The 13,261-nt window shown below is 40.4% G+C and overlaps 1 protein-coding gene across 2 annotated transcripts in view; it reads right to left on the bottom strand.

Annotated features, from left to right (window-relative positions):
• The window catches only part of vwa1 (von Willebrand factor A domain containing 1), a 38,443-nt gene extending 25,666 nt beyond the window's left edge, over positions 1–12,777 (bottom strand). For both annotated transcript variants that reach the window (XM_062030514.1, XM_062030523.1), the window contains exon 1: positions 12,444–12,777. In XM_062030514.1, the coding sequence (XP_061886498.1) occupies positions 12,444–12,513 (70 nt within the window). In that variant the 5' untranslated portion in view covers positions 12,514–12,777. The remainder of the gene's footprint in view (positions 1–12,443) is intronic.
• Between the last annotated feature and the right edge of the window lie 484 nt (positions 12,778–13,261).

The following is a 13,261-nucleotide window of genomic DNA, read 5'->3' as shown; positions in this document are numbered from 1 at the left end:
TAAGAAATGTGGGATGTGTAGTCGATTGTGTATTTCCCATTCATTGTCAATGGGGAGAAAAGTACCGGGAAAACGGGAAATTTGGGGAAAGGGAAAACATGTTTTGCGTTCAACATATGTGAAGAGCGGTGTGGGTGGATGAATTTTGGGCATTGTATAACGATGAATATGTCCATTCATTTGAATGGGAATTTTCCTGGAAATTTCGGAAAAAAATGAAAATTTTATGAATAGGGGTAATACAACAATTGTCTTAGATCATATGCATGGGTTGGTGTTGGAATTTTTCTAAACAGTTGAAAAATGTTGAAAAAATAACAGTTTGAATTTAAATGGGTATTTCGGAATTCCTGAAATTTTCGAGGAATTTGTATGAAAATAAATGGTAGTTTTGTTGTCCCAACTAAGAGGAATGTTTTGAAGGTAGAATAGTCAAAAACGGTTGAAAAATGTGGACTATGAAAACTTTCCAGGAAGAGGTGAAAAGAGGGATTTGGAAAACCGGGGATTCTTAGAATTCCTGGAATAATTTTTTTTTACTTGGAAAATGGTAGTTTGATTGTCCAGAGTGAGATGAGTGTGTGGATGTTGGAACGGTTCAAATCGGATTCGAAATGTGGGACATGTAGTCGATTGTGTATTTCCCATTCATTGTCAATGGGGAGAAAAGTACCAGAAATTCCGGGAAAACTAGAAATTTTGGGAAAGGGAAAACATGTTTTGCATTCAACATATGTGAAGAGCAGTGTGGGTGGATGAATTTTGGGCATTGTATAACTATTAACATGTCCATTCATTTGAATGGGAATTTTCCTGGAAATTTCGGGAAAAACGGGAATTTTTTATAAATGTGGGTAATACAACAATTGTCCTAGATGATCGGAATGGGTTGGTGTTGGAATTTTTCAAAACATAGAAACATTTTGACCAAGTAATAACAGTTTGTTATTTAAATAGGTATTTCGGAATTCCTGAAATTTTCGGGGAATTTGTATTAAAAAAAAGTTAGTTTTGTTGTCCCAATTTAGAGGAATGTTTTGAAGGTGAAAATGTGGATTGTGAAAACTTTCCAAGAAGAGGTGAAAAGAGGGCTTTGGAAAACTGGGAATTCTGCTAATTCTTGGAAAAAGAAATGTAACTTGAAAAATAGCAGTTTGATTGTCCAAAGTGGGTGGAGTTTGTGGATGTTAGAACGGTTCCAATCGGTTGAGAAAGGTGGGAATTGTGCAAGTTTGAAAAATGGCCCATTCGTTTTCAATGGGAAAAATGACCCGGAAAACTTGGAATTGGGGGTAATCTGGGATATTTTTTGGAGGGCACGATTCCCGGTTAAGCCAAACATTTTGATACTCGAACGGTTCTGATCGGATGAAAACTGTGGGCTGTGCAGCACGGCAACGTTATGTGGCAGAATAATAACAACAAATAGACCGTTTTTATGGTTTAGAATTGTATGTGTGAATAATAAAAATGATATAATAATAATTAAATAAATAAATTAGAAAATCTAAAAAACACACACAAATTGACATCAACATAAAACCAGACATTATTTTTCTAAACTGGAAAAAAAAAATCTGTAGATTTTACTGTAAAATGTTGTGTTTTTACACAGAATTACTAAAAAAAAGAAAAACCGTAGCATTGTTAATTTTACAGAAAAATTCTAGCAATTTTTTTTTTTACCATAAAATCTGACTTTTTTAACTGTATATTCTTAATTTTTTCAAATTTCCTAAACTAGGGGTTCCTAACCTTTACTTTTCCACCACGGGGGGACCCGAGAGGAACGTTAAAGAACATGAATTAAAATGCGTTAAAAGAGCACACAGCTGACGCAACCAGCTGCCACTTCAGCGGCACCATTTCTACATACAGCTACAAAAGTCAAAGACAAGGAAAAACTAAAAAATGTGCGCTAAATGATACATATTGTGCACGAGAAATCAACCAAGAGAGCCGACTGCCTCCTAGGCTGCCCACTAGCTCTCAGCTATTGTGAATGATTAGCTCCAGACTCCTTCTGAATGTCTGATATTGTCATTACAACGGCCGCCTTGATGCACGAGCATGCCTGGGTTGCCTCACCCAATCAGGGGCCCCCACCCAATCAGGGGCCCCCACCCAATCAGGGTCCCCCGATTTTGACGGCAGAATGCAATGATTGGTGTTCACGGCCAACTCTGCTTGGCATGTACTCTCTCCCTCAACTGCCTTGTTTTTGTCCTACTGCACAAACCCGGGTCGCCGGTGTGAGAGGCCAGCGTCTGACTACTGCGCTAAAACTATAAGTTAAGTCAAATCCAGATATTTTTTTTCAAACTTTTAAGGGGGAGGTTTAGGGGAACCCCCATAACGGCACAAAGGGACCACAGCTGAGAAACACATTTTGTGGCGGCACTTGCGGCCCAAAAAATGGGCCCTATGGTTAAGAAAAACTGCCCTCAACTCTGTGACATAAGCTCCAATTAACGTCTGTGGCCGTAGTGAACCTCCTCTACAAACGTCTGCCTCTGACAGTGGCGCACCTTGAAAGTGTTGTTTACAATGACCCCATCAGCGCTGACGCTGCGGTTTCATCACAACTTTGGTTCTGTTGCAAAACAGACGTGTTGACAAATGTTTTCTCTGCACTTTCTCATGGACTCCAGATGATGACTAAATCTTCTCCAAGTACGTCTGTAATTACACCATTCACTACCACTAAAAATAGACCCATGTGCGCTTTTATTTTGGCGAGGCCTGGAGGAGCCTTGTGTTCTTCTCAAAGTGCAGGGCCACCACATGGGGAAGAATCCAACACTGTCAGGGCCAAACATCCACTGTGCAGCAAATGGGGAGGAATCCAACACTGTCAGGGCCAAACATCCAACCTGTGCACCGCATGGGGAGGAATCCAACATAGTCAATGTAAAGTGCAGGTGCCATTTGGCAGAATAAGCTCATTTTCTGGCACAATAAATAATACAAAATAGTGCATTTATTCCTGTGTCTATAGAGATGCTAAGTTGTTTTGTATACAACACAATTAACAGCTGTATCTGTCGCATGTATACACATATAACATATACATACATAGAATATGTGCGTGTATGCATGTATATGTACAGTATATATACAAAGATACACACATAAAATATATAGATAGATAGTATATATATAAATATATTTATAGTATAAGCATATAGATATATGTACTGATATATATATATGCATACATATAAAGTACATATCTATATATAGTAGATACATTACATATATATGGAGGTATATTTATATATGTATATACATAGTTCAAACCCCGGCAGAGTCATACCAAAGACTATAAAAATGGGACCCATTACCTCCCTGCTCGGCACTCAGCATCAAGGGTTGAAATTGGGGGTTGAATCCCCAAAATGATTCCCGAGCGCGGCCACAGCTGCTGCTCACTGCTCCCCTCACCTCCCAGGGGGTGGAACAAGGGGATGGGTCAAATGCAGAGGGAAATTTCACCACATCTAGTGTGTGTGAGACTATCAGTGGTAATTTAACTTTTTAATTTTATATATACACATACATATATATATACATATACACATATTTATATAATCACACACATATGTACAGTACACACGCATATATACACATTTATACATATATATTTTTACATATGTATACATACATATAAACATACTGTATGTATACACGAGTCATACCAAAGACTCTAAAAATGGGACCCATTACCTCCCTGCTTGGCTGGTTGGAATTGGGGATTAAATCACCAAAATGATTCCCGGGCGCGGCCACCGCTGCTGCTCACTGCTCCCCTCACCTCCCAGGGGGTGAAGCTGATGGGTCAAATTCAGAGGATCATCTCACCACACCTAGTGTGTGTGTGACAATCATTGGTACTTTATATATACATACATATATACTAGGGGTGTGGGAAAAAATCGATTCAAATTCGAATCGCGATTCTCACGTTGTGCGATTCAGAATCGATTCTCATTTTAAAAAAATCTATTTTTTAATTTTTTATTAATCAATCCAACAAAACGATACACAGCAATACCATAACAATGCAATTCAATTCCAAAACCAAACCCGACTCAGCAACACTCAGAACTGCAATAAACAGAGCAATTGAGAGGAGACACAAACACGACACAGAATAAACCAAAAGTAGTGAAACAAAAATGAGTATAATCAACAACAGTATCAATATTAGTTACAATTTCAACATAGCAGTGATTAAAAATCCCTCATTGACTTTATCATTAGACATTTAGAAAAAGAAAAAAAAAGAACAATAGTGTCACAGTGGCTTACACTTGCATCGCATTTCATAAGCTTGACAACACACTGTGTCCAATATTTTCACAAAGATAAAATAAGTCATATTTTTGGTTCATTTAATAGTTAAAACAAATGTACATTATTGCAATCAGTTGATAAAACATTGTCCTTTACAATTATAAAAGCTTTTTACAAAAATCTACTACTCTGCTTGCATGTCAGCAGACTGGGGTAGATCCTGCTGAAATCCTATGTATTGAATAAATAGAGAATCCTTTTGAATCGGGAAAATATCGTTTTTGAGTCGAGAATCGCGTTGAATCGAAAAACATTGATTTTGAATTGAATCGTGACCCCAAGAATCGATTATTGAATCGAATCGTGGGACACCCAAAGATTCGCAGCCCTAATATATACATATACATACAAACATACACATTCATGCATACATACATACATACATATATATATATATATATTAGGGCTGTCAAACAATTAAAATATTTATCGCGATTAATCGCATTGTTCATAGTTAACTCAAAATCAACCCCCCTCCACCTCCATATTCCTAAACTTACATACTAGCATGTCTTTAGGTGCAAATATCACAGACTAACATGACAAAACATCTCTGATCGTAATGTAAGACAGTTTTATTATTTATCCATGTCAGGGTTTCATCTAAATTGCCCAAATACCTGTGACGGTGGGGGCGTGCATATTTTCTTTAAAAAGGCAAATAAAATGTGAATATGCATTTCTTCTCACGGCGAAAAATAGTCCTTTCTTGTCGGGAGAACAACTTGCCATGGCTTTAAAACTGATATTTCCATAGTGTAGACTTTCTTTTGTCGTTTTCTCAGTAGCAAGTGAACTGCAGCCAAGTTCCCCCCGCCACGGCACGCCCCGAGGGTCAAAAAGCAAGTGTTTGCGTTATCGGTGGTTAAAAAAATGTGTGCCGTTTTTTATAGTTAACGCGGTCTTATCGCGTTAACTTTGACATCCCTAATATATATATCTTATAAGGGTATGCAACATCGACTGCTACTGCCTACTGGCGCTGACGAGACGCGGGGCCGCCATCTTGGAGTGGTGATCCGCTCCAGTCAGTGCAATTAATTTGGCAGGAGCAATGAACTGTCAGCGCAATTTAATTCATCTTACCTCACTGAATACCACAGATTTCCACGCAGTTTTTTTTGTCATACGTATAGCTATGATAAAGGACACATGTTTTGGCGTGTTTTATTATTTATAGTTTGCTTAACAGTAATAGAATATTCTTATATGCTATAAGTGACCAGACGTCAGAGATCAAAACTGGGAATATAATCCCAGAGAAGGGGAAAAAAACGGTCAGCTATTTTTAAGTTCAAGAAACAATATGATTAGGTTATATATACATGCGTATATCCTACATAAACAATGTATGAATACATTAGATATCTACATATCTTATAGACTGTATCTCTGTTGCTGCAGCAGCAGAGAGTTTATTCTGTCTTGACACTTTGTATTGATATTTTGTATTACATTCTTCCCTTAAATGATCATGTTTACAGTGATTGTTTTATATGTATTTTTTTATGTATGTCGCTTTGGATAAAAGCGTCTGCCAAATACTTAAACATAAACATATACAAACACCTGAAAGTCTTTATATCAGCTAAAACCACCAATCTGTTTCACTGGATTCAGAATAAAACCAAATTCTGTTTTACAATTTTTATCTTCATCATTTATTTCAACTTTATGTTATTCAAGTATGACATTTTTAAACTTAATTAATTTCATTGACAAGCAATTCTATTATGGTCATACTCTTGTTTGCTAGCTGCTACGATTTCAGTACTATTGAAGATCTTTGCTCCTTCTCAACTCTGTGGTAATATTCTTTTCACAAAATACAACCAATAGTACGTTAATGTTAAATCTTACTTGTGAAAAGTAATCCCCCGATTCCTATTTTCAACAGTCCGCTCATTTGGGCAGGAAAACGCTGTTTTTCTACCTATCAACTGTCAGTTTAGGCTGCTCGCCGGCTCCTCATCACCACTTCAAGATGGCGGCTGAATTGCTCGCGTCACAGCAGCCAATGCTGCGTCTACTTATAAGATGTCTATGGTAATAACGTCATTGCAACCACTGCAATCTGTTGCGTCCACTGCAGTTCGCTACCTTATTCATACTTTTTGTCAAGTGATTTTTTTTTTAAGCAGGGTTGCATGAGGTACCTATACATAACGTTACGTTAGTCAATGTATCACACACAGTAACGTAACGTTAGACGGCGGTCAGCAGCACCGCATATTTTAGCCACCTAAAAAAAGACAAACATAGTCAAATAAAGGTCAGTCAAAATGTATACTATATTAAGAATATGTGTACATATTGCATAGGGCCCTGACATCTAAAAAGCACAACTCTGTTCATTGTTATATTCATGTATTTGTTATGTTTTTCATGTGTACGCACACATAAACACACATAGAGTATGAGATGAGATCAATGATAAGGTAAGAACAAGATAGAAACTGCTGTGGAACTAGTTACAATGCAATATGCCATGGAAATACAATTTTAACACTTTTGTGCATATAAGTACAGTTGCACTTGTTTTTTCAAATGTGTTTATTCTGTAAAGGAATGAGTTAAATGTTTAAAATGACTGGTTAATAGTGCTGTTACGAAGTGCAATGTCAGCACTATTTTTCTTCCTGCAATTTAAATGCACTTGTTTTAATAAATAAATACAGCGTTTTAAAAGCATACACAATCTGTGTAAATATATTAGTCTGTGGTTAAAAGGACTTGAAAGGACTCGAAACCCAAAATGCAGGACTTGGGACTTGACTTGAGACTTTCCAGTCTTGACTTTGGACTTGACTCGGGACTTGCCTGTCTTGACTCGGGACTTGACTCGGGACTTGAGGGCAAAGACTTGAGACTTACTTATGACTTGCAAAACAATGACTTGGTCCCACCTCTGCCATTTACTCTCTGTAAAGCACCAGTTCCATTGGCAGCAAAACAGGCCCAGAGCATAATACTACCACCACCATGCTTGACGGTAGGTGTGGTGTTCCTGGGATTAAAGGCCTCACCTTTTCTCCTCCAAACATATTGCTGGGTATTGTGGCCAAACTGTTGTGGGCCTGATTTTTTGTGTGTTGTGTCTGATCCTTCCCTCCCTCTTCCTGCAGTGATTGCCGAGGGGCGGGGCGATCTCCGGGAACACATGGACTCCCTACACACCTGCAGCTCATTTGAGCTAATCAGCTGGCTTCTTAGGCCAAACTCGCTTTGTCTCCAGTGCTGGATTATTGTCTTTGACTACAGTATCTCACTAGTGCTCTCCGAGATCTCCTACCTTTCGCCACATGTTCGCACGCCTGTGTCGGAACCCCGCTTTTGTGAGTTTGGTGCTTTGTCACCTTTTTTGTTGGACTTATTGCTCTTGCCTTTTTCCCATATTAATGGTGATTTTCTGTTCAGCCATTTTCTGTTGTCACTTTTCCCTAGGATAGTTTTCAGTTGGTACTTTGTTGCTATATTTCTCGATGGACTGTATTTTTGTTGTTACTTTGCAAATAAACCCTTTTTGGAATTATACTCTGCGACTGGGTCCTGGCCTCTTTGTCTGAACCTTAACACAAAAAGCTCAATTTTTGTTTCATCTGACCACAGAACTTTCCTCCAGAAGGTCTTATCTTTGTCCATGTGATGTCAGATGAAAAAATGTGTTGTGGACAATGCTGAAGAAACAAGTCCATGTCAGAAAACTAACACATTTAGCTGAACTGCACCAATTTCAACCAGAAGCTTGTGAATGGCTACCAAAAGCGCCTTATTGCAGTGAAACTTGCCAAAGGACATGTAAGCAAATATTAACATTGCTGTATGTATACTTTTGACCCAGCAGATTTGCTCACATTTTCAGTAGACCCATGGCGCCGATGAAGGCTGCCTCTGTGCTTTCGTGCGCTCTGTTTTGTTTGTTTTTGTACATAAATTGTGTTTCCGGGTGCTCTTACACCCGTGAAGAGCTACTGAACATCAGATCCACCATCCCTATGGACTTGTTACCAGTCATCTTAGCGTCAGCTGCGGATTTGGCCCATTCTGCGATCAAAAGAGGGAAACCGCATCGACGAGGAAAGAGAGCGGGCGCACTTGTCCGTCTTCGCGGACGGGGATTACGCACGCCTCTACCAGGCATCTTCCTCTCCAACGTCCGCTCACTTGCCAACAAGATGGACGAGCTAGCGTTGCTGATGAGAAGGAACAAGGACTTCTCCTCATCATGTGTGTTGTGTTTCACGGAGACTTGGCTGAGCGCAAGTGTCCCGGACAGCACGCTTCAACTGGAGGGCTTTCATCTCCTCCGCGCGGACCGAGACGCGGCGCTCTCTGGCAAAAAAAGAGGCGGGGGACTAGGCTTCTTTATCAACAATAGCTGGTGCACAGACGTGACTGTCATTTTTAGACACTGTTCTTCCTCTCTGGAATATTATTTCATCCACTGTAAGCCCTTTTACTCACCGCGTGAGATTGTTTCATTCATTCTCGTGGCTGTTTACATCCCGCCCGGCGCGGACGTGCGTGACGCTCAGCGCGCGCTCGCAGGACAGATCTTACATGTGGAACGGTCTTTTCCTGACTCTCTTGTTATCGTGCTTGGTGACTTTAACAAGGGAAATTTGAGCCAGGAATTACCAAAGTATAGACAGTTTATTAAATGCCCGACCAGAGAGGAGAACACGCTGGATCACTGCTACACTACACTGAGCAAGGCTTTTCATGCAGTCCCGCGCGCTGCTCTTGGACTATCAGATCACGTGATGGTGCACTTAATCCCTTCATACAGACAGAGACTGAAACTGGCTAAACCTGTTATGAGGAACATTAAGTGTTTCACCGCCGAGTCTGTGGACGAGTTGCGTGCTTGTTGGGAAACGACAGACTGGGAGGCAATTGGAGCGGCCACGAACAATCTGGACGAGTATACGGACACTGTGACCTCATACATACAGTTCAATGAGGCGCGCATCATTCCAACACGCACCAGGGTTTGTTATAACAACGACAAGCCCTGGTTCACACCCAAGCTCCGACAGCTGCGCAAGAAGAAGGAGGCTGCGTGGAGAAGCGGGGACCGAAGTACATACAGAGAAGCGAAGTACCACTTCACCAGGGAAGTGGAGAAAGCTAAATCTGTGTACTCTAACCGTCTAAAGGAACAGTTCCGCTCCAATGATTCTGCGGCAGTTTGGAGAGGTCTAAGGGCCCTCACGAACTATAAGCCCAAAACCCCCCAGGCCCTCAATGACCGGACTCTCGCTCAGGGCGACAACACACATTACTGTCGTCATGAACGGCCTTCAGCTCATCAAAGCCATGCTCCCCCCACCATCACCCTCCCCACCAATGCCAGCACATCATTAAAGGAGTTAAAGGACTCAAAGGACTCCAATGACATCACAGGACTCCAAAAACATCACAAGACTGTAAAGACCCTCTCCATCAAAGAAGAGGATGTACGCCGGCAGTTCTTGAAGCTGAATACGCGGAAGGCCCCCGGGCCGGATGGTGTCTCCCCCTCCACTCTCAGACACTGTGCGGACCAGCTGGCTCCTGTCTTCACTGACATTTTTAACACCTCTCTGGAGCTATGCCGCGTGCCGTCCTGCTTTAAGACCTCTACCATTGTCCCTGTCCCCAAGAAAGCATGGATTACAGGACTAAATGACTACAGGCCGGTCGCGCTGACGTCTGTGGTCATGAAGTCCTTTGAGCGCTAGGTCCTGCCCCACCTCAAGGACATCACCGCCCCCCTCCTGGACCCACTGCAGTTCGCCTACAGAGCCAACAGGTCTGTGGATGATGCAGTGAACCTGGCCCTCCACTTCATCCTGGAGCATCTGGACTCCCCAGGAACCTACGCTAGGATCCTGTTTGTGGACTTCAGCTCTGCCTTCAACACCATCCTCCCTGGACTGCTACGAGACAAGCTCTACCAGCTCAGCGTGCCCAACTCCCTCTGCAGTTGGATTAATGACTTCCTGACAGACCGAAGACAGCACGTACGGCTGGGGAAGATTGTCTCGGACAGTCGAACCACAAACACTGGTACTCCTCAGGGCTGTGTACTCTCCCCCTGGCTCTTCTCCCTGTATACAAACTGCTGCACCTCCAGTCACCAATCCGTAAAACTGCTCAAGTTTGCGGATGACACCACCCTCATCGGGCTCATCTCGAATGGCGATGAGTCCGCCTACAGGAGAGAGGTGGACCGGCTGACGTCCTGGTGCAGCCTCAACAACCTGGAGCTGAACGCCTAGAAAACAGTGGAGATGATCATGGACTTCAGGAAAGTCACAGCCCCACCATCCCCCCTCACCCTGATTGACTCTCCCACCCCCGTCCCCATTGTGGACTCCTTCTGTTTCTTGGGCACCACCATCACCCAGGACCTCAAGTGGGAGCTGACCATCAGCTCCCTCATCAAGAAGGCCCAGCAGAGGATGTACTTCCTGCGGCAGCTGAGGAAACTTAAGGTGCCGACAGAGATGCTGGTGCAGTTTTACTCAGCCATCATAGAGTCCATCCTGACCTCCTCCATCACAGTGTGGTTCCCCGGCGCCACAGTCCAGGATAAGAATAGACTGCAGCGCATCGTACGTGCTGCTGAGAAGGTGATTGGCTGCAAGCTCCCATCCCTCCAGGACTTGTTCTCCTCCAGGACCAGGAGGCGTGTGGGTCGGATCACAGCTGACTCTTCTCACCCTGGACACACGCTATTCTCCCCTCTCCCCTCAGGCAGGACACTACGCTCCATCCAGACCCACACCTCCCGCCACCTGAACAGTTTTTTCCCCTCGGCCATCAGGCAAATGAACAATAACTCCTAACAGCAGCTCCTTGAATTCCTTGAATCCCTTCTAAGTCTATCTGATAGCTCAGTCACAGCTCTTTTTTATACCAAATATGTGTTATATGTGTTTTATGTTGCACGTTTGCACCAAGAAAAATTCCTAGTTTGTGAACCCGTTCTCAAACAATGGCAATAAAACGATTCTGCTTCTGATTCTGATTCTGATTTTGATAAATTCATAAAAGAACCAAACTTCATGAATGTTTTTTGTGACCAACAAGTACGTGCTCCAATCACTCTATCACAAAAAAATAAGAGTTGTAGAAATTATTGGAAACTCAAGACAGCCATGACATTATGTTCTTTACAAGTGTATGTAAACTTTTGACCAGGACTGTGTGTGTATATATATATATATATATATATATATATATATATATATATATATATATATATATATATATATATATATATATATATATATATACATATATATATACATATATATATACATACATATATATATATATATATATATATATATATATATATATATATATATATATATATATATATATATATATATATATATATACATACATATATATATATATATATATATACATACATATATATATATATATATATATACATACATATATATATATATATATATATATATATATATATATATATATATATATATATATATATATATATATATATATATATATATATAAATAATGTTGTGCCTTGCAAAGTTTCATATACACAAATTTAAAAAAAAAAAACAATTTTTAAAAAAATTTTTACAATTAAATCTGACTTTTTTTTACAGTGGTATTTATTTATGTTACCAATGTTCTTAACTGTTTTGACCTCGGGGCCTGAAGCTCACTCAAACACTAAGACTGAATTAGTACTCTTCTCTTAATTTGAATTAAAAATAAAAACTCCAAATATACTTACTTTTAAAACTATTTTCGTTTGGTTTAAAAAAAATTTTTTTTTTTTAAATGCCCAAATCTGTCAGTGCTTTTTTGTTACTCCCATTGTTGTGTTGCAACTTTGTATTTGCACGGATTCTGTTATGTAATGTGTGTTTGTAAAGTTATTTATACATATATACAAAAAAGGTACAGATAGTTATTTTCAATTTAAATAAGACTCTTAATATATTTCATTTAATTCGTGTTTGCTTTACTTGTAATTTATTTATCACAATTTCATTGTCTTGTGTTGTGTTGAACATCGCTACTGATAAAGTTAAATTCGATTCAATCGTACTCACCTCCCTCAGGTTGACCGTTCAAGGAGCTCAACATAAACAACCATGTTGTCAACAACAAGAGCTTCTCCATGGGTGCACCGGCACAGGTAAAGTTCCACGCAGCACAACAAAACACTTCAAGTTGACCGTCAAGTTCATCCGCCCGAGGTAAGTCCAAAATAAAGTCAGCGCACAATTCGCTCTTTTCTTTTTCTTCGGTGTCTTTTTACTTTTGTGTCAGCGTTCGGCTCCACTAAGAGGACGCTCGTCTGAAACTAACCCACGGAGACGCGAAGCTCAGTCTGTTTGCTCTGTGGACGCGCCTTCTCCGAGACTCCATTGACAAGTGGCGGCAATAACGTGTAGAGGTTCCGGTGCGTCTGCGTTTCAAAATAAAACTTCCAGTTTTATACTTCTTTCTATTGAATGATTGCGTGCGTGCGTTCTTGTATTTCTACCCTTCTTGAGACACCAACGAGGAAAAGTACCTTCCATATGAGGAGGTGTGAACAAGTTAGGACATATGTCATGGTCCCAATACGGAAAACCATTGCATCTAAAAGAGAGCCAAATACTAGAGTCCGTGAACATTGCTCCAAAGTCCAGATTTTTTTGTTGATTTAATGTGCATAAAAAAGTAAACATTGACAGGTGCAAAGGGAGCAATATATGATCAAACAAGACAGCAGCTAAAGAAGGACTTCCCTATTCATCCCTGAAAAAACCCACCAGGTGAACAGCTGACCCCGACTTAAGCAAGTTGAAAAACTTATTCGGGTGTTACCATTTGGTGGTCAATTTCACTGTGCAATCTACTAATAAAAGTCTCAATCAATCAA

Source organism: Entelurus aequoreus, linkage group LG01, assembly GCF_033978785.1.
Source record: "Entelurus aequoreus isolate RoL-2023_Sb linkage group LG01, RoL_Eaeq_v1.1, whole genome shotgun sequence".
NCBI lineage: Eukaryota > Metazoa > Chordata > Actinopteri > Syngnathiformes > Syngnathidae > Entelurus > Entelurus aequoreus.
Note: the sequence above shows the minus strand (reverse complement) of the source record. Positions and strands in the feature narration are given on the sequence as shown.